Here is a 21,684-nt window from a genome sequence, read left to right on the forward strand (position 1 = left end):
AGTAACACAGTTCTGCTCTGATCGTTTGTGGGTTTCATCCAGCTTGGAATCACCGACGCCAGGGAAAGTGGTGCCACACCCAATGCTTATTGAGTTTTATATACTGTATAATATACAGTGTATATAGACCCACTGTAATTAGTATAGCCATAGTATACAGTTATGTCATTATAAGCAGTGACGTGAATGAAGTAAGTGGAAGGAGAACATTGAAACGGAGACTGTCGACAGCAGGCATAATGTACCACTTAACTGTGTGTGTGTGTGTGTGTGTGTGTGTGTGTCATTTATAGGAGATCATCATCCAGAAACAGCCCGGTGAGAAGCTAGGTATTAGCATCCGTGGAGGAGCCAAAGGCCACGCTGGCAACCCCTTCGACACCACTGACGAGGGCATCTTCATCTCCAAGGTACTGGAGCTGTTCTGTTCGCTTTTGTAATCCCAGATGATGATGATTGATTAGAGGCGAAGATAAAATGGTTGAATTTTGCGGTGACCATATGACTCGCAATTAGTAAACAAATACTGCGCTATACAGTTTTAATGTGGCACTCGGTGGTGCAGTGGAGTCCCTGCCCACCACCACAGAGGTTTGTGGGTTCGAGTCCACCGTGTTGTATCCGGCTTTCCCGGGGAATCTATGCAAACATAATTGGCTCGTTTTTCAGGTCTGAGGAGGGACATATTTTGTCTACTATTTAACTGCAAAGCTTGAATGTTCCTACCTAGTGTTGTTTACATAAGGTACTGTGCCATGCTATGTCTTTATGCACCTTGTACAGTATATACGCTGATACTTTTTTATTATAGTATAAAACTACTGACTCTTTTGGCTTTTGTTTTTCTCTTTCTCTTTCTCTCTCTTTACTTTCACTGTTATTACCTATGCTGCCTGCTGCATTGTGTGAAGGAAGCCAATCAAAAATAAGTTTGACCCATGTACCTGTGCACAAGATAGCAATAATGTGTAACCCTTAACATTGATTTAAAACAAAATGACTAAATTCTAAAGATTGCAGCCGCTTCAGATATTCATAAACTGTGCATAACGTGTGCGTGCGTGCGTGATCAATCCCAGCTTGGCACAGACCCTAGGTCTGGTGGGAATTGATTTACTTATGTCTTATCCTCAGTGTTGGAACTAACGCATTAGAAAGTAACAAGTTACTGTTGCTACTTTTTGCCCTAACTAGTAATCAAGCTAGATATTGAAGAAAATGAAATGGCTAAAAGTAATGCAAAAGTATCTAGTAACGTAACTGGTTACTTTCTTAATGCAGTAACTAGTAAAGTAGCTAAGTTACTTTTTTAAAGTAGTACCTATAACTAGTTACTAATTTAAAAGTAACTTGCCCAACACTGCTTATCATACAGTAAATTCCTCTGCCCATAGGGACATACAGTATTTATATGCATTATGCATTTATTTTATATATAATCTTTATGGAATTTTTACATTATGCACCTATTAGTCAATATTTATGCTCTGCTGTACAACTAAGTATTAATAGTCTTGGTTCTCTGGTTATTTATTTACCCACGCTATCTTTCACTACTGTTTGTAAAAGTTTAAGAGCTCTGTTACAAATAAACCAGCTCAGTGGCCTTGTGGTTTGAGTGTCTGCCCTGAGACTGGGAGGTTGTGAGTTCGATTCCCTGGCCGGTTCATACCAAAGACTATAAGAATAGGACCCAATTAAGCCTCACTGCTTGGCGCTCAGCATCAATGGACGGATTGCAGTAAATCCCTGCGACATACTAGTGTCATGTCCAGGGGGTGTTACATGTAACTCAATCCGCCTCACACTACAGAAACAGGAGATGGGCTCCTGCCCCGGCCACATGGCTTGGCAAGGCTTACTTATATTTGACATAATAAATAAAGGTTGAATTGAACGGCGATCTAACCTGAGATCTGTGTCATATGTACGTCCCTGCCCTGCATATCAAAGGTGAGCTCGACGGGTGCGGCCGCCAGAGACGCGCGCCTGCAGGTGGGCATGCGCATCCTGGAGGTGAGCAACCACAGTCTGCTGGGCATGACGCACACGGAGGCGGTGCGGGTGCTCCGCGCCGTGGGAGACACGCTGGTCATGCTGGTGTGCGACGGCTTCGACGCCAACAACGCGGCCGCCGTGGAGGTGAGACGAGACGCCCGCCGACCAGGAGTCCCAAAGGGAGCGGATTTATGTTCAGCTTCTGTCGGCTAAAACTATGACGAGAAATGTTCGTCGACTTGACGTTTTTCACTGACGAAAACTAAATATAAGCTAAATAAAAACCAAGCTACGATGACTAAGACTAAATCTATTATAATATTATAACAAATAAAAACTAGACTAAAAAGGTTGGGAGAGACTAGTGGAATAGAGATCCAGTAGAATTAAAAGACAAGTCGTTTTATGGTTGCCTGCTACAATAACAGATCTACAAGCTCACAACACGTTGCAGCGTGATGTGTTGTGAGCTTGTAGATCTGCTACGTTTTATAATTTTGAAAAAGACTATAGTAACGGGAGTGAATGTCAAAAATATATTTCAATAAATTCTAGCTCATGAATGAACGTCTGCTCGGTGATCAATTATTTTTGATCATTATCATTTATGTTCATTATTGGGCACTTATTCATCTTTTGAAAGATTGTAAAATTCAAGTCTGTCTGTTGTACGTCCACCCTCAGGCCTCTCCTGGCATCATCGCCAACCCGTTTGCATCGGCGGGCATCGTTCGCAAGAACAGCATGGAGAGCATCTCCTCCATAGATAGAGACCTGAGCCCGGAAGAGATGGAGATCTTACAGAAGGTGAGAACACACTACCATACCGTACACACTTGTTGACCGCAGTAGGTCCCCCAGTGCTCTATACTTGGTCCACTCATTCTTTCCCCCTCTATGCCAGATCTCTTTAGCGGAAATCTATTGCAGATCTATTGTTCACCGATTGTTCACCCAGAATAAACCTGAATAAACCTTCATGTGATTAAACCTGACTTCTCCTTGTCCAGGAGTCTGAGATGGTGAGGGAGACGTCGCAGTGGGAGCGTGAAGAGATGGAGAAAGTGGTGAGTGACATTGCGGGACAGTGGTTTGCAACCCTTTTCATATCAAAGTCCATTATTTATCCTGCATTTGAGCCACCGACCACCATTTGATGAGATTTAACCTCTCAGAGGCGTTTTCGTTGGATAACATTTTGTCCACAATTCCATGCCATATTGACGTGTCACCAGTGTATGAGGGGAAACCTTTTGAAATACCCAAGCTCACAACACGCCGTGGTGCACAGTGTTGTGAACTTGTGAGCTATTTTTGAAAATAGTTGACATTTTTCACCTATAATCAAATGACGTGCGCAAAGTAGGGACACCAGGTGTCCTTTTGGTGTCCAACGCTCCAGCTCTGTGCAGCATCCATTGGGTGAATGTTGCTTTTGCTGGGCATTGTGTCCATAAAGTCCTACCTTGCATGCTTTTTGTTTTCTGCTCCGGTAAACCATTCAACAGAGCACCTTTCTAATGTGTGTGTGGGTTCTATCATTTTCTTTTCCTCTGTATTCCCTCTTTTTTCTTTCTCCCTTCCTTTCCTCTTCCCCTCCCTCTTCTCTTTTTTGGTGTGTTTGGATGGATTCACCGTTACACCATTACCATTCATTCATTCATCCCATCTCCTCCGTTTATGATTATTGTTCCGGCCATTTCATCCCCTTTAACATTCATTCATTCATTACCCTTCCTTCAATGCAAATCACCCCTCCCTCCCCATCATCATTTCATTCTCATTTCACTGCTAACCCTCATGATGTGGCTCTGTGCGTGCTTGGGTGTCTTCCTCCTTTACCCCCTTCTTTCCTGGTGAAGGAGCAAATGCGATTGGAGCGCGAGGAGGCGAACAGGTTGCTGGAGGAGGAGACTGAGGTGAGACTCTTCCTGGTCGGGCACAGGTCCTCAGACAGACAAGTCTCTGGTTTGGGTAGAAAGAAGGGTCTGTCTACAAACACAATGAAATCATCTCCTTAGGATCATGCTCACTGCCCATGCTTTTGGTCAGCATCCATGTGTGCAGTAGGCCACTGTTGACCCGAGAATCCTCCCACCTGGTTTCAGTCTTAATCCATTTAGACCTGGAAACGGCTAACATTATACGTTGTTACACCTTTCAAGCCGGGAACACCTCTGTGTGTAGTCATTGCTACAGAGTATATTATATTCGGATGGAAACCTCATATCTCAAATTACTTTTCAGGATTCTAATTTAAAACTGGTAAAAGTAGCCCATCGATGCTGTAGTATAGTATGATCAAGTAGGGCATTCATTTACGAAAAAACTCAAAGAAATATGGAGATAAAAGGTTTCTGTGCGACATGGACAATATACAGTATTCTACATTCTTATTTTTTTAAGTAGTTTTCAGAATTTCAAGATTTGTCTAAAATGTTCAAACATAGCAGATGCAAGCTCGCATCACGGCATGAAGTGACATGTCCTGAGCTTGTATATCTGCTATTTTTGAATAGCCAACGCAAAAGAAAATGTTAAATGACACAGATGCTTTCCCGGTTGTAATGGGTTTTAATTTATTTTTCAATCTGAATAATTTAGGTCAGGATTTAGATGGTCTAAATGGGTTAAAAATACCACAGCCCCTTTTTTCGCTTTTAAGCTGACTCCTCTTTCCCTCCCTGTAGAACTTAAGTGCTGGGCCTCTAAAACTGGACTACAAGACCCTAGCTGCACTGCCCACCACCAGTCTACAGAAGGTCAACAGGGTAAGTCCATAGAAAAGGCATTCACTTGTATGGAGTTCCTCACCCAACGCATGATACTCCATATTCACCCCTTCTTCCGGGTTGGAAAAGTGTGATTGGAGTCACGGGCCTATTTGGGGCCTCTGTGACGATTGTGACGTTGTTTCGCATGCAGTGTCGCCTCCGTGCGCATGCTCGTGAGTCGAGCCCATTGGACGAAACAATTTAAGTTCCTTCATGTATCTTAAGCCCCAACCGTAATCTCGCTACAGCACCTATGATCGGCCAGCATGTCCATTAAGCTTCAGTTCTCCCTCTGGGTTCTGGGGGCTTGGGTAAGTTCCACCATACTGTGTCAGCCATTGATCCAACATCTCTAGTTCTAGTACAGTGGTTCCCAAGCTTTTTTCATGCCAAGGTTAAAATGATTGTGAAGCTATATTAAAGATGGAGTGTTCCGTGATCTCTTCCTCCCCCCCACCCCCATCATCAGGTACTTTTTTGTAGTGTACAGAAAGTGTTCGAATTATGTTTTTATGTGGCCTCACCCACCAGTTCATTAGTATAGTATAGTTTTCACACCCACCTGAACTTAAGCCTCACCAACAGCTCTTGTTGTAAGACAATGGGGGAGGTGTTAAGGTTATGATGACACTAAAGTGGTGGTTTTCAAATGGGCCTTTTGACTCAAAGGCTTTCAGCTTTCAGGAAGCTGTTCTGGGGACCCCCTGAAACCCCCAAGGACCCCTAAATACCTGTATTACTATTCTTGTATCCCGGCTAATGTGGGAAGCGGCCTTCATGGCTCAGAATAGACATCCCTGTGGAATGTATGTGTTTACCCCTCTGGACACCAATGCTGACCCAGGGCCAGGCAGTTGGCCACAGAGTGGTCAGAGAATGAGAGACAGCGAAATCCAGAATGTCAACCTCTCTCGCCATGCATGTTCACACAACGTCCGAGTCATGCATTCCTGAACCAATACAGTACCTTGTCCTCGCTGTCTAGTCGAGGCTAAAACCCACACAAAAGAACCGAACACAATGTGATGTAATGTTTCTCTGAACAACAAAGGGACAATGAGAGCAGCTGTTGGTCCCGCAGAGAATAACTTGGATGGGCAAGGATTAACGTGAAGACCCAGGCCAACTCCTGAGAGAGGAACGGAAGAACAAATACCACTAAAGTGGAAATACGTGGCACTCCCAAGTCTTAAAATAAAGGATGCAAGACGGGCTCAGACGCACATTTCTTCTATTTGTTGAGAACACTAATGCGTTTTGGCCTCAGCCTTCCTCAGAGCAGATTAAAAAAGGAACAGAAGATATGGCGAAGATGACGAGTGTTTACGGTACATGCATTTCAAAGAAGGTGCAAAAAGAGGAAACGTGAGTTTGCACTGCCGAGAAGGGTGGACTCTGGTGCTGCCTGACGCTCCAGTTCCTAGACCTTGGCTGATCAAAATGACTGGTCATGTTGGGGGAAGGGAACAGCTGGCTACTATTCAGCCTCTTACTCATGAGGGTTATTTTAAAACGTTGGGTCTGGCCTGGAATTGGACGGAGCCATGCGAGTGGGAGGGGGTGCAAGACGGGGGCCGGAGAGTGTCACCAAAAAGTGTCTTTACTGTGGACGTCCATAGACCTTAGAGGAGCACGTAGCGTGTGGACATTACTGCAGACCTAGCCCTGTCAACTTCCCTCAGTGAGTATTTGGATTGCAGTCAACAGATGGCTCTCGGATGTTTTCTACTTTCTCCTTTCATTCATTTCTCTTCTGTCATTTTCATTGTACAGTGTAATTTGTGTATGATTTGTGGTTTACTTTGAGGCATTTCTATGGCATTGATTGAAAAGCAGGAACAGCGTGACAGTAAATTATTGCCAGCGATTGGGTCAGTTGATTACAGCAAAGTTTGTTGTGATACTTTGTACCACAGTGGATGTTTAGATACATGGCTTTGAAGGACTATCTTAGAGAGTAAACTGTAAACAAAGGCAAGATCTTACACAAAAAAGCATTTTGTTATTTTCCTATTGGTGAGCACTGAGCAGGCCCTCACATTAGTTTTTAACACTGGGTTTTATAAGGAGAACTTAGCCAACCAAATGTTCTGCAGCTGTTCGTCTTTACTGTTTGGTGGAAAAGGAAGAATTACCCTGCTTCATTCATTCCACCTGTCCTGCTTTGGTCGTATCACAAAGGCCCGTTGAGACTGCCTTCAAGGCGTGCTCATTACTTTTCTGATTAAATATGACGTGGTTAGATTTGTATTAAATAACTTGAAGACAAGAGTGCAGTTTCAGCAGATTCCATGGGCTTGTATATGTGGTAATGGTTTATGTTTTCAGAAAGAATGTATAAACTATATAAAAATATATCTTGCTATATATTGTGTGCTGTAGGGTGGAAACCTCAGATGACTTTTCAGCATTCAAATACAAAAATGGTAGTTTGCTTGTCGATCTGCTGCTGCTGTGTGACGCTGTAGTATGATATAGTAGGGCACTAATTCACGAGAAATATAGGTGCAACTTGTCTAAATGGGTTTGGCGATAAACGGAGATAAACTTTGATACGTTTCTCTGTTCCCCCATTCTCCTTTTGCGCCATTAACTTTCCCCAGCGGTGTGGCATGGGGGTAGCTCAGCATGTTCTGTGGCCGGCGTGATATTAGTCACACAAGGAGAGCTTCCTAGACACCACAACCCCAGCTGTTGTTCACAGTCCTCAGCGCCGGTGCCAAAAAAGCACTTGTGGCCATGCCAGCACTGCTGACTGACCCTCATGCTACGGGCCACTTACATCCCGCCCATTGAGAACCACATTACTGCATGTGTCACAATGCCAGGAGGAGTATTCTTAGGCACGGACACAAGATATGCCACGGCCCCTGCTGAAGGATTCACAGGGGTAGCTAGTTGGTGTGGTTTAGAGGTATAGGTTGGTTCTGACATATTTGAAGTATTTTTTCAGGTCTCTGCTATTTGAAACCCCCATACCACAGATGTGTATCTCCTACAGTATACAGCTTTGTGCATTTTGTCACATGTTGTATTGCGTCTACCTTCACATGGCCTTTTATTTTCAACAGCCCCATCCTGTCCAGTGCAGTTTGCAAAGTCGTTCATGGAGATTTGTATTTATTTAATGTCGCATTCCTAAGCCAATAATTTGATGACCAGCAGACTCAAAGTGTCTCTACTACTTCTTTAATGGTTCTGGAACGGTGACCACTGAGAAGCTTATCTACTGTAAGCACCAGGCTCAGATTGAATGGACACCATCATGTGGGTGTTTCTTAGCGCTGGATGCCTGACAAGTGTGTCAAGTCTGTAAATAGAACTAAAACAGCGCTAGGATGTGAAGACACGGTCGCTGTCTAATGACTTGGCAGTGGCACAAAAAGAAGTCATACGTATCAGCCGCCTCAGATCTATTTTTAGGTTTACTCGCTGGAATTGGACCCCCCTTAAGTCTCCCTGTTACTTACCCTCCCTTTGTCTCTCTTTGTTCTTCCTGGCTGTGTTTCACACTACTGTTTTCAATAAGGTCAATTCTAGGCCTGTCACATGACTACATAATTGCCTGTGATCATCGCAATTATTTTAGATAATCACAATTATTTGTTCGTCATAATGGTTTCCATGCTGATAAATGTTGAGAAATAACTAGCCAATCATGGAAATAGACGATCTACAATATTACAGTTGTGAGCTCTTGTAAATGGGCTATTTCCACTGTTTTGTAATGAATTTTGATTATAAAATATTAAATATGGCGTATTCTGGCCATAATGCATTATTTATTTTGATTATTGGTGTCGGAAATTTATGTATTTTAAGTATTTTTTTGTCATATCTGCCTCTTGCAGCTTTTGTTTATAGGGCCTAAAAGCCACCCAATAAAATATTTATTAAATAGTTAGCATTTTTTTTGTATGACAATTCATCGTCAAGTCAATTTCATAATCGTGACAGCCCTAGTCATGGCTTTATCTTTGGCTCTGTCATTGACACCTTTCAGTGCTATTTTAAGCTTGCAGTGTATGTCACTGTTCAGCTCTTTGCTCCCTCTGTAACTGCTTTCATTACCTCTACCCTCCCATTGCTGTCATTTCAGTTCACTGTACCTCTCTACCCTCTGTTGCTGTCTCTCTTCCTTTTGTTCCCCGTTCAGTCCTCTCCCACTGTAAAACCTACTGCTCCCATGGAGGCCCCCCTGCAGGCCCACTGCGGTGCCCCCTTAGAGCCCCTGGGCTTTGGCATGGCCCACCCCTCCCAGCCCCTCTACCACGTGGACCCCGAGTGCTGCCCCAGTATAAACCCAGAGACGGGGCTGACGCATGTCACCTCCCAGCTCTCTCTCGGCGACACCGCCGCCCCTCAAGGAAAGGTTGACTCGACGATGCTAGACAGCTCGGCATCATCCCTAACCGGTGGTGAAGAAGAGGACGAAAACCTTGTGGATTCTCAACCCATCTGCTTTAAGGAAAACCCTTTCTTGGTGGCAAATCGCAAAGGCAAGGGCCGCCCCCCGCAGGAGCGTATCCTGTCGGGGCCGCCCGTTGGCTATGGGAAGCCGGGCCAGCTGCAGCCCTGGTTGTACTCCAAGGCAAGAGGCACACCTGTGTGTGGTTTGAAGGGCAGCATGGTGTGGCTAACATACTGTACACTGGTTTTGCACTTGGCTCACCTGTATCACGGGGACCTGGCTACGGCAGCGGAGACCTTGGAATTATGCGGCAACAGTGTGTGATGTAGCTTTTACTTTATAACCGTCTTGCCTAGTATGATCCCAAGGACTATTTTGTTTTATCTTGTGTTTTAGCCAATGCTCGTATACATAGTGGCTTACAGTGAAATGTGTGCGTATTATTATGATGTGTACATGATGGTGGAGGTCCCCCCCCAACCCTGATAATGTTAGTGACTTGCTTTGCCTAATTAACCTACACCACTACTTGTTGTGATGCATGTTTCACACATCACAAGAGTCATCATTAAGTTTGTCTTGTGAAATAATGGTTGTTTTGCTTGAATTAATCCCAAAATAACAAACCAATGAAACAAATAATAATGATGTTCGTTAACTCGGCTTTTGAGTTGGAAAGGATATTGTGTGTGATATCTGTGAGCAAGTGAAGTGAAAAAGCCCAGAGTTGTGTCCAAGTTAGCATTGCCAGTAATGTCAGTATTGACAGCTGTCCACAGAGCCAACATACCCAGGGCAGCAAATTAGTCACACTGTTTGGTGATTTGCCAAAAAAAAAAAACGACTGATGAGACAATTTGAATTTAATCAGAAATACCAAGTTGAAATGGACGGTTAATTGCGTGCTGCAGTGGCTGCTGGTACCAAACTCCTAACTGTTGGGTGGAAACCTTGTTTGTCCAAAACTGTTGCTTTTCAGGATTGTTTTTTTCAAACTGCAAAAGTAGCAGATCTACAAACTCAAAATGCTTTGTGCCCCATTTTGAGCTTGCAGATCTGCTATTTCGATGTTTTTGTGTGACGCTAGTGTGATCAAGTAGGACGTTAATTTACAGAAAATAACACACAAAAAGTTGTAATATTGAGATGCCCCACATTAACAATATAATGGCCATAAACTCACATTTCACAGCAGTTTTATGGCAGCAGGGTGTCTGAATTCACACCTTGAGCGCAACCTCTTAGCAGAGTGCATGTTTATTATTTGCTAATAATTTTAGGGGATTACCTTACTATGACACATCTTGTTAACTAATCTATGTACATGACTGTTCATGTACTGTACATGTTTAACATGATACGTTTAACATGATATTGGTCTAAAAGCAGTCGTTGTTAATATTTCCATTTTTGTTTATATTTCCAGGGGGCTTCTGGTGATCTCCCAAGGACAGACAGTCCAATCAGAGATGCCCCCTACTCCCCCACCATCCAGCCGGTGAGTCCCACTAACCCTCAGTACTCCTCTCTCTGAGTCCCTCTAACCCTCAGTACTCCTCTCTCTGAGTCCCTCTAACCCTCAGTACTCCTCTCTCTGAGTCCCTCTAACCCTCAGTACTCCTCTCTCTGAGTCCCTCTAACACTCAGTACTCCTCTCTCTGAGTCCCACTAACCCTCAGTACTCCTCTCTCTGAGTCCCTCTAACCCTCAGTACTCCTCTCTCTGAGTCCCTCTAACCCTCAGTACTCCTCTCTCTGAGTCCCACTAACCCTCAGTACTCCTCTCTCTGAGTCCCTCTAACCCTCAGTACTCCTCTCTCTGAGTCCCACTAACCCTCAGTACTCCTCTCTCTGAGTCCCTCTAACCCTCAGTACTCCTCTCTCTGAGTCCCTCTAACCCTCAGTACTCCTCTCTCTGAGTCCCTCTAACCCTCAGTACTCCTCTCTCTGAGTCCCACTAACCCTCAGTACTCCTCTCTCTGAGTCCCACTAACCCTCAGTACTCCTCTCTCTGAGTCCCACTAACCCTCAGTACTCCTCTCTCTGAGTCCCTCTAACCCTCAGTACTCCTCTCTCTGAGTCCCACTAACCCTCAGTACTCCTCTCTCTGAGTCCCACTAACCCTCAGTACTCCTCTCTCTGAGTCCCACTAACCCTCAGTACTCCTCTCTCTGAGTCCCTCTAACCCTCAGTACTCCTCTCTCTGAGTCCCACTAACCCTCAGTACTCCTCTCTCTGAGTCCCTCTAACCCTCAGTACTCCTCTCTCTGAGTCCCTCTAACCCTCAGTACTCCTCTCTCTGAGTCCCTCTAACCCTCAGTACTCCTCTCTGAGTCCCACTAACCCTCAGTACTCCTCTCTCTGAGTCCCTCTAACCCTCAGTACTCCTCTCTCTGAGTCCCTCTAACCCTCAGTACTCCTCTCTCTGAGTCCCACTAACCCTCAGTACTCCTCTCTCTGAGTCCCACTAACCCTCAGTACTCCTCTCTCTGAGTCCCACTAACCCTCAGTACTCCTCTCTCTGAGTCCCACTAACCCTCAGTACTCCTCTCTCTGAGTCCCTCTAACCCTCAGTACTCCTCTCTCTGAGTCCCTCTAACCCTCAGTACTCCTCTCTCTGAGTCCCTCTAACCCTCAGTACTCCTCTCTCTGAGTCCCACTAACCCTCAGTACTCCTCTCTCTGAGTCCCTCTAACCCTCAGTACTCCTCTCTCTGAGTCCCTCTAACCCTCAGTACTCCTCTCTCTGAGTCCCTCTAACCCTCAGTACTCCTCTCTCTGAGTCCCTCTAACCCTCAGTATTTCGAATTTTAACTATTCCGGGTTTCTTAACGATTCCCTTAACTGTCTATTTCCTTAACTGTTCCATTGAATGATTCCTATATATATACCTCACTGGTTCTTAAAGTGAGGTACATGGACCCTCTGTGTTACTCGAGAGGGTTCCAACTGTAAAACTCGTGAGAGTTAAGGTGGTTGCACACTGGTATGTTTTTACACTGCGTTTTGCGTATCCGAAAGTAGTAGGCTATCACTAGCTGTCAGCCTGTCGCCAACACCAAAACTGATTAAATCGACCCGGTCCGGAAAAACTTTATACGGACAAAATATTCGCTGGCAGTGTGCAAACGTGATTGATATAAAGTGAGGTCATTTTCTTTCTTTTACGTCCTCCGAAATTCACTCAGATATTCGGTCGTAAAATCACCTTTATGGTGGTCCTTAAAAGTCCGGCTCTGACGGTGTGATTAAAAACCAGTTCCAGAAATGGTTCCAAATGTGATGGAACCGATTCGTGGCTCCTCAGTCTTGGATCCGGTTTCTCCACTCCGGATCCCAACCCTAGTCTAGATCCAGAGCTTCTTTCTGCTTGGCTCCCTCTGATCTTTCCTCCCTCCCTGCCTTAGCCCAGCCACCACTCGTCCAACAGCTCCCTGTGTGGAGGCAAGGAGACGCGCTTTGTAAGTGGGTCCTATGGGCCCCTCTGCTGCGGCCTGGCTTTCTCAGCATTATTATACAAGCTCGGGCTGTATATTATATGTAGCTGTATATAACGTAATTCGAAGTCACAATGAATAGTCAATACTAATTGCGTTAGAACCAACTAATATTTACATATTTGTTCTTTTAAAGACCAGCTGTAATGATAATGTTTCTCCACACATTTAGAGCATATTTGTGGTCATAATGTGCCAATTGAAAATATTCTATTTTTGTGTCTTTATTTTTAGTCCCTAAATTCTTAAAGGGAAACTTCACCCTTTTTGCAAAATACAATGTTAATTTTAGAAGTTTTAGAACACTTTCCTGGGGGGTTTTATGTGTGTAATATGTGGTTTTTGATATTTTAGATTTTAGAGTGTCGATGACATCAGAGACACTGGGCTCACTGCTAAAATCAAAAATATCTAAAACCACATATTACACACAAGACCAACAGGAAAGTGTTCTAAATCTTCTAAACGTCATTAACATATATTGTATTGCAAAAAGTGTCCCTTTAATGACTTCATCTGTCATCTGCTTGGTCTTTAAATTACCAACATATCATTGTAAAAGATGCAAACAATGTCATTCTAAATTACTATTGGAAGCCCTCTGCTCTCTGCAGTGTCTTGTCTGTTTTGACATGCTGATTCTAACCAGCTCAGCTACAGCATCTTAGCATGTTGACTGTTCCTCCCCGACTGGCTGTTGCTTTGCTCTCGTAGAGTGAGTGGAGAGCAATGTCAAGTGACTTGATTGTCCGTTTGTCTATACTTGGTGGTAGGGATGGGACCATATGAAATGACATGTCACCATTATTGTGACAAAACTTATTGAGATTAATGATATTTCTGCAATAATCAAAATATGATTAAAGCTCAAAATGGCACTTTTGTTAACCACTAGAATCCCCAGCATCCTCCTGTTTTGGGGGGAACGTTCGTCAAAAATAGCCGATCTACAACGCATTGTGAGCTTCTAGATCTGTAATATTTGGCGAAGTGATTTGAGTAGAGTGAATTAGGAGTGTACCAATTCAATGCACTCTTTACACTTCTGTTTAATGAAGTATAGAGACTTTAAGTGGTACTGAATTTGCAGCTCAACAAAAGCGAATTCATCCTAGTGTATAACGGAGAACGATTTCGCGATAAATGATATTCTCCGTAATATGTTTGTTCTGGGTGTTTTTTATAACGATAAATGATAACGATTATCGTCCCATCCCTACTTGCTAGCTGCTGTGACACATTTGATCTCGTTTAACTAGATCAGGTACAGGCTGCTATGTTGAAAGATGTGTTATCGACGAGTAATATTGGATGCATTTTCTGTCGTCCCTGGTAGAGAAGTGTTAGAAAACATGTCGGGGACGATGTGACAAAGTTTAGCATGTTGTAAACGATATGCATCAAGCCTTAGCGGTTGTCTATTTACATTGTTCCAGTTGTGAGAATGCTCTGTGCTTCCATTCATCGACAGCAGCTCCAACGCTAAGGCACGGTGACTTTAGTATGTGCTCCTGGAGTTGGTGCGACATGCCTGTTGAAACTCAAGCCTGTGGGTGTGTCTGGTCATGCGAGCCGCCGTGTCCATCCATGCATTCTCATTCATATTTTCTTTACAGGCAGGCATTCATTACCCAACCAACGTCACCGCCAGAGATAGCAGCAGCCCGTCTTCAGTGAGTGTCTATGGAGAGCTTGGAAATTTGCTCTAAAAAAAACAATAACATGAATGAAATAGACTTGATGCTTGGCCAGTAGTTAGGAGTCCTTTGAGAGACTACACTTTCATCTCCTCCAGTTTACATTTCTACCATTCAATGCTTCAATGCTTCATTCATCTTCATTTTTGGACCAAACCACATTGACTGTGACTTCCCTACTTTGTGCGAACTTCCATCATTTTACAATTATACAACGATGCAGATCTCCAAGCTCACAACACGTTGCAACGCATTGTGAGCTTGTAGATAGTCTATTTCTGCTATTCGTCGTATGATAAATTAGATACAGCTTAAGTGATTAAGCAATTAAGACCAGAGGCCGATTATACAAATACCATATAAATCAGTAGTTTGCACATTTTATGATTTTTCAAAAATGTAAAAAAAATAGCAGATATGGGCCATTCTACCGAATTGGTTCAAATTGCAGTCCCACAATGAAAAACACATATTAAAAAACAATTTAGTATTCAGACTTTTTACTGTAGTAATGTCATAGTATGGTCTAATTAATCACAATACATTAATTGAGATAATATAAAATTATGTAAATTATTTAAAAAATATATTATTATTGTTAATTATTCAAATACAATATGATAATTGCGTGTGCCTTTACTAAATATGTGTCCCTTAGATCTGGTGAAACATGAATATGGTCAAAGTTTTTCCAAAATAGCATACAAATGTCACACACAAATGTCACACAGCCAACATTAAATCTAATATGACATGCTTTCCCGGTTTTAACCCATTCTGGGCGGGAACCCCTTTTGGTGTTAGCATTATGTTATGCTTTAGCTATTGAAAAATAGCAGATCTACAAGCTCATAGCGCGCCACCGAGTGGCGCGCTACGAGCTTGTAGGTCTGCTATTTTTGAAAAATCGAAGAACGACTGACATAGAAACATGGCTTTTTCAGAAAATTGTCAGGATGTGGAAGACATTTGTAGAATCTGATCTCAGGTCAGAATGTTGTAGCTTTGGTTACATGTATTTTCCTCTCTCTTCCTAGACGAGACCGGGGGCTATCCAGCCAATGGGACGCGTGTGGTCGACCCCGTCTCCCGCCAGCCCGGACGGCCACAGCCCCAACCCCTTCCAGCATGGCCCCTCCCCCATCAACTCCCAGACCTCTGTAAGACCCTTCACTACCCCCACATAGGGCTGTATGCAGCCCGTCCCCCCTCCCCTCTGTCCTCTCAGCCTTGTGCTGCCCACACTGCCACTGTATGAGCCATATAGCATAATGTACAACACACATTAGGCGGTAAGCAGGTCGGAGAGGCTTATTGTCGGTATCTGCCGAGAACGCGGGAGTCTATCCCCGGTCAGCGGTTCGCTTGACCCCTGGGCTGAGGTGGGGCTCAACGCCAGGCAACACGACTTGCCACACCCACCCAAGCCGTGCTACTCATACGCCGAGTTGTGGCCGGTGCCTGGGATGGAACCCATGACCTAATGGTCAATAGGCTCTACCGAATGAGCTACCCGGACTCAAACATTCATTCATCATTAGTTGAGTTGATGAGTTCAGCTAACACCAAAAGGTTGCAATGTTGCATTTAAAGGCACAGGGGATAAAACTGCCTGTGCCCAACAGTCCAGTGGTCCATTTATTTCATACCCAGAGTGCTCAGACAATCATAGTCGCAGCTTTAAACGCCCCACTGTCTGTCTGTCTGTCTCTCTGGTACACCCTCCATCTCTCACATGAAACCAGCTGCCATGAAGTTCACCTGTTCTCTTCCACTGTCTTCTTCCGACTTTGCTGGTTTTCTCATAGTCTGCCCTCTCCTACTTGTCTGTCTGTCTGTCCCTCCTGCCTCTTCCTCCTCCTTCCCTTTGGTTTCCTACCACATGCACCCCGTCCTGCCCTGCCCTCCTCTCTCTTGCCTCCATACAAACCCTTTCCCCCTGCAGCCTCGCGCCCCCTCCCCCAACTCGCCCGACGAGTTCCCCATCGATTTCAAGCAGGCATACAAGGCATTCGCTGCCGTGCCTCACTCCATGGCCCTGCTGGAGTCGCCACAGGTACAGTAAGCTGCATGGCGTGCTGGGCTCCCAGAGTCCTCCCGGCTTGTGACGTCACTAAGCATGCTTTGCCATACCCGACCCTCGTGGAGCAGGCTGGCCTATCGGAGCCAGTTCCGTGGAATGCACTCACTTTCATCGTTGTTGTTGTTTGTTTTGGTACCACAGTGTCATCGTTAGGGATGGGGCGATAATCGTTATAGTTTATGATAAAAAGAAACATAATTGTATGTTGGGTATTTTAATTTATCCTGAAATAGTCATACACTAAGATGAATTTGCTTTTGTTGAGCTGCAAATTAAGTACCACTTAAACCATCTATACTTTGATAAAACAGACTTGGAAAGAGCACATTTATTATGCTCTTAATTCACTCTACACAAATCGATTCGCCAAAAATAGCAGATGTAGAAGCTCACATTGTGAGCTTGTAGATTGTCTATTTTTGGAGAATGTCCCCCTCAGTATAGGGATGCTAGGGGGTTCAAGTGGTTAAACAAAAGTGGCATTTTAAGTTTTAACTATATTGATTATCGTGATATCGTCACAATTATTTTTGCCACAATAATTGTGACGTGTAATGTTCATATCGTCCCATCTCTAGACATCATCATCATCAGTGGTGTTTCTTTGAAAAATAAATTCTCCCCAAATGTGACTGAACGTCCTTGCGTGGTTTCCTGTGCCGACACACCTGACTCCCCTTCTTTACCACCATGCCTGCTCACTTTCCCTATCTTTGTGCTCGGTGTGAGGGACATTTTGTCGTACTAAAGTTGGCTTAACGTTGTACTTATTGCCCTCATTTCCGTCCCACAGGACCTCTATGCTGTGAGGAACAACAATGTCCACCCCATGCCGCCTTCTCCTTCTCCAGAGGTGAGTTACTCTTCTCAGTGTGGTGAGATACATATCCATGCATTACAGTGCAAGTTCAGTCATTTTGATTCCACAGAAGCATGTTAAGCAACGAAAATGGCCGATCTACAAGCTCTCAATGCATCGCTTGTCAAGAGGCTGCTGTTTTCAGTTATTATTTTAAGATTCGTTTTTTAAGTGGTCAAACTAACAAAATGTTCAGAAGCATCTTCCATAAAATCTCACTGTACAGCGGCTAGTTAGTATCTGAGGGTTTTAAATTTATAACAAATATAACAAAACTGTCTTTTCCTATTTATGTTTATGTTTATTTTCCCCCACAAACAACAAATTGAAATCCTATTAAAATAAACCTGTTCAGTGGATAAGGCAAAAATGTGTTTAATGTTTACAAGAAGCATGGTTGGGTATGGATGATTAATGTTGTTCCTTTATTTAAAGCTATTTCAAGTGCTGCCTGCAACAAAAAAAAACCATGGCATTTTTCCAGGTGCCCTTTCTAAGTTTCTAGTACAGACGCGAGTATCTCCCCAGATTAATTCTAAAGGTTGTGTGAAATGTAGTACGCCTATGACGGCACCATTCTAATTGGACGTCGTCACAACAAAGTGTAGTCACAACTTGTGTGGCCATTTTCAGCCTGAGTCCCTCAACGATGTGTTTGACAACGAGCTAGTGGGGTACGAGGGGGCCGGTGGGGGCTGGGGTGGCTTGGCCTCTCCCCGGCTCGCCCTCTCCTCCTCTGACCGTCGGGATTATATGAGTCTGGCGGCCGTGCCTCACCTCTCCAGGCCCTCTCTGGACATGCAGGTATACCCACCGGTCTGAAAGGTGCCTCCTCCCGCCCCAGTCTGGCTGTGATCTGCTGGGTTAATGAACGGTGGCGGTTGTCCCTCTGTCTCTATGCATCGTGGGAGTTTGCATTCGCTGCTGTTGTGTCAGGAATGAGACTTGCGGAAGATCAGACTGAAAATGATTTAGTTTTTGGTGTTGGGTCTAATAATTTCAATGCCTAATTTCTTTTATAATGTTCTTCGATTTCCTCTCTTGGCCAAAAAACAGTAACGCACAACTCAAAATTAAATCTCTTCATCAGTCAGTTTTGGTCTTCTTTCATTTGTTGTTCTTGGGGTCTCGCCAACAATTCATTTCATGTGGGTAGGAACTGGGAACGTAACACCAGCGATCAGCAACATTCTTTAACATTTTCAGCTTTGACTGGTGAGTTAGTATTGTCATTCCTTGTGCATTCCTTGTGCAGGCTAGTAAAAAAAGTAAGTATTTAAGTGTATTGATCGAAAGACTAGTAGCCACTGACTGGGGTCAGTGAGGAGAATGGTTGGTGTCCGACCCTGATCAACCCTTTGCTTTAAACCAGGGGTCTTCAACAGGGGGTCTGGGACCCCTAGGGGTTTCTCAGACTTACCAGTAGGTAGGATAGGATTATTAGATATATTTTTACATTAACCACATGAACCCTAGCATCCCTATTCCGAGGAGAACTTTAGCCAAAAATAGCCAATCTACAGCCTCACAACGCCTCACGCTGCAAGGTGTTGTGAGCTTGTAGATCTGCTATTTTCAGAAAAGAGGTTTGGTGTAGACTAGAGGGAAAGAAGAACAGACCAAGTATAGAGTTTACTAAGTATTAACAGTTTTAAGCGGTCTACTCTGTCTGAGAATACACATTAACATGAAGCTAACGCAACGCTTGACAGTGCTGTCAAACAAGTCTATGAAGCTGTCTATGAAGCCTATGAATACGTTTAGTCTGCAACACAATTTTATACAATTGGTAGTGGGGGGTCCCTGCTTCATCTTTCTCTCAGCTAAGGCCTGACAAACGTGGGAAGACCCCTGCTTTAAACAGTTGGGCTTCTAAAGGTCATCCTCCGTTCTGACCTGCAGTACACCCTAACCGCCCTCATGTCTCATGTCAGTGTGTCTCGTGTCAGCCCTCTCCGCAGACTCCCTCTCCGGCCGGCGGTAAAGACAGTCCAGAGCAGCGGTCGTTCAGGGACCGACAGAAATACTTTGAGATCGACGTCAAGCAGCAGACGCCCGAGAAACCCAAAGCTCGCGTCTCCCTCGTTGGAGAGGACGACCTGAAGAAGATGAGGGAAGAGGAAGGTCAGTTCCCACAGCCGTCTTTAGAAAACCCTGTGAATAATGTCTGTCGGGTGGGTGATCTCCAAAACGTTTCAGGATTTAAATTACGCTACTTTTGATGCTTTTGTGTGACACTGTAGTATGATTAAGTAGGCCGTTAATTTACGAAAAAACACAAAGTTTAAATATGGAGATCACAGAGACTTCTAGTCTTCTACCCAACAGCAACGATATATAAAAGCTATTAAGACCTTTGTTTTTTTTCTGCACAAATGAAATCCCTCAAACCTTTTGTATTTTATCATTGAGATGTAATAATTGTATTTATTTATTTTAATAACCTCTCCTCACTACAAAACAAAAAATATATATAATTCTGCCCCTCTCAGAGATGAGGTTTCAGCAGCGGGCGCGGGAGTACCTGCTGGACGAGGATGACGAGGACGACGAGGAGGACCTGGCGCAGCAGGTGGCGGACATGAAGGCCACGGGCAAGGTGCTGCTGGACGGGGTGGAGTACAGCGTGGAGCCCGTGTCCAGCACGCCGTCCAGACACTGCTCCACGCCGCCCAGCTACAATGTCACACCACCCAGCTACTGTAGTGGCAGCTCTGGGTAAGGCCATTCTCATCAGGGTGGAAGGTTTAGGGGTGGCTGTGGATGGTAACAGCAAAGGTTGCCAGTTCGAACCCCCCCAGAGTTAGTGTTCGAAGTGTCCTTGAGCAAGACTCTGAACCCCTAATTGCTCCTGATGTGCTGGTTGGTGCCTTGCATGGTTTCCGTACGCCATCGGTGTATGAATGTGAATGGGTGAATGTAATGCACAATCTATGTAAAGCGCCTTGGATAAAGGAGCTATATAAATTTACCATTTAGGCCACTAGACCAGTGGTTCCCAAACTTTTTAGCCCCTGGCCCAAAAGAGCAATTCAGTGTCTCCCCGGGATTCAATCTAGTGAAAATTGCCGATCTGGCTATTTTCACTAACTTCTTAAACATTTGTTCTCTATTTTATGCAATTTATTTAATTTTTCTTTGCTTTGCTTTCTTCAATAAATTACTGAAAAAAATCATTGAATTTTGTTTTTAATTGATGAAAAATGTTGCTTTTTGGGAGGGAATGTTTTTTGAAAATAAGTAAAAAACTAAATGTAGGAAACAAAAAATAAAGGGACCCATAAAAATGTGTCCGCAACCCACAAATGGGTCCCGAGACCAGGGTTTCTCAAAGTGCCCTGTGGCACCCTAGGGTCAGTGGTTGGAAAAATACTCAAATGTTTTACTTCCCATTTAGACCTAAATTCGATTCTACAAATGTCTTCTAAAATACGATAGTTTTTCTGAAAAACCTATGTTTCTATGTCAGTGGTTCTCAAACCTTTTCATGTCAAGGACCCCCAAAAATGGACCCCCATCTGAAAATATGCTGTTCAAGGGACCCCCCAGCAGCAAAGATTTGAGTTAAAAATGTTCGCTCGTTTTCAATAGCTAAAGCATAACATAATGCTTAAAACACCAAAAGGGGTTCCCGCCAAAATGGGTTAAGTAAAAGTATCAATACTGCAATATAGGAATACTCTGTTACAAGTCCACAATTCAAAATGCATTGCAGTAAAAGTAAAAATAAATAAAAGAAAAGTAATAATAATAATTATACAGAATCTCCCATTTCAAGTTTTCAAATCTATAAATAAATCATTTGAAAATAAAATTATGCTCATAATGCGTCACATCGTGACACATTGTGAGCTTGTAGATCGGCTATTTTCAAAGGAAATTCGTTACGATATTCGGAAAACGCAGCAGTCTGTGTCACTGTTAATCTGTCGTGTGTGTGTGTGTGTGTGTGTGTAGGCCCTCGTCAATAGATGGTAAAGCAGACTCTCAGAGGAATTCCCTGGAAGACAGCTTCAGATTGGAGCAACGGCCCAACTCTATGACTGGGTAAATACTAAATAAAACATTTTAGATATATTGGCTCTCTCTCTCTCTTTGGGAGAGAACATTATGCACAGGTTCATCTATCAACCTGGACCAAAGGTTTGAGGAATCAAGAATTATTTACTGTATAAAGCTTTGGAAAATTCATGGAATTTTATCGGATATTATTATTATTACAGCACACGGATAAGGATAGAGCTTGACACCCGATACCCCCAAAAAACGGATAACAAGCTTATTGAGTATCCAGTATCGATAAGCTTTGGGCTTATCAAGCCTATTATCGAGCATGTTAGTGGCACATGACGTCATGTTTAAACAAG

The 21,684-nt window shown here is 43.8% G+C and overlaps 1 protein-coding gene across 1 annotated transcript in view; it reads left to right on the forward strand.

Annotated features, from left to right (window-relative positions):
* scrib (scribble planar cell polarity protein) overlaps positions 1–21,684 on the forward strand; it is a 112,718-nt gene that overhangs the window by 75,016 nt on the left and 16,018 nt on the right. Inside the window, exons 25-41 of the mRNA XM_080794188.1 lie at positions 294–410; positions 1,954–2,142; positions 2,683–2,805; positions 3,009–3,065; positions 3,861–3,917; positions 4,689–4,769; positions 8,929–9,363; positions 10,610–10,681; positions 12,589–12,642; positions 14,295–14,351; positions 15,413–15,535; positions 16,321–16,431; positions 17,252–17,311; positions 17,951–18,121; positions 19,267–19,441; positions 19,810–20,035; positions 21,275–21,364. Of these exons, the coding sequence (XP_080650314.1) occupies positions 294–410; positions 1,954–2,142; positions 2,683–2,805; positions 3,009–3,065; positions 3,861–3,917; positions 4,689–4,769; positions 8,929–9,363; positions 10,610–10,681; positions 12,589–12,642; positions 14,295–14,351; positions 15,413–15,535; positions 16,321–16,431; positions 17,252–17,311; positions 17,951–18,121; positions 19,267–19,441; positions 19,810–20,035; positions 21,275–21,364 (2,198 nt within the window). The remainder of the gene's footprint in view (positions 1–293; positions 411–1,953; positions 2,143–2,682; positions 2,806–3,008; positions 3,066–3,860; positions 3,918–4,688; positions 4,770–8,928; positions 9,364–10,609; positions 10,682–12,588; positions 12,643–14,294; positions 14,352–15,412; positions 15,536–16,320; positions 16,432–17,251; positions 17,312–17,950; positions 18,122–19,266; positions 19,442–19,809; positions 20,036–21,274; positions 21,365–21,684) is intronic.

Source organism: Protomyctophum bolini, assembly GCF_963924005.1.
Source record: "Protomyctophum bolini genome assembly, chromosome: 21".
Classification (NCBI taxonomy): Eukaryota; Metazoa; Chordata; class Actinopteri; order Myctophiformes; family Myctophidae; genus Protomyctophum; species Protomyctophum bolini.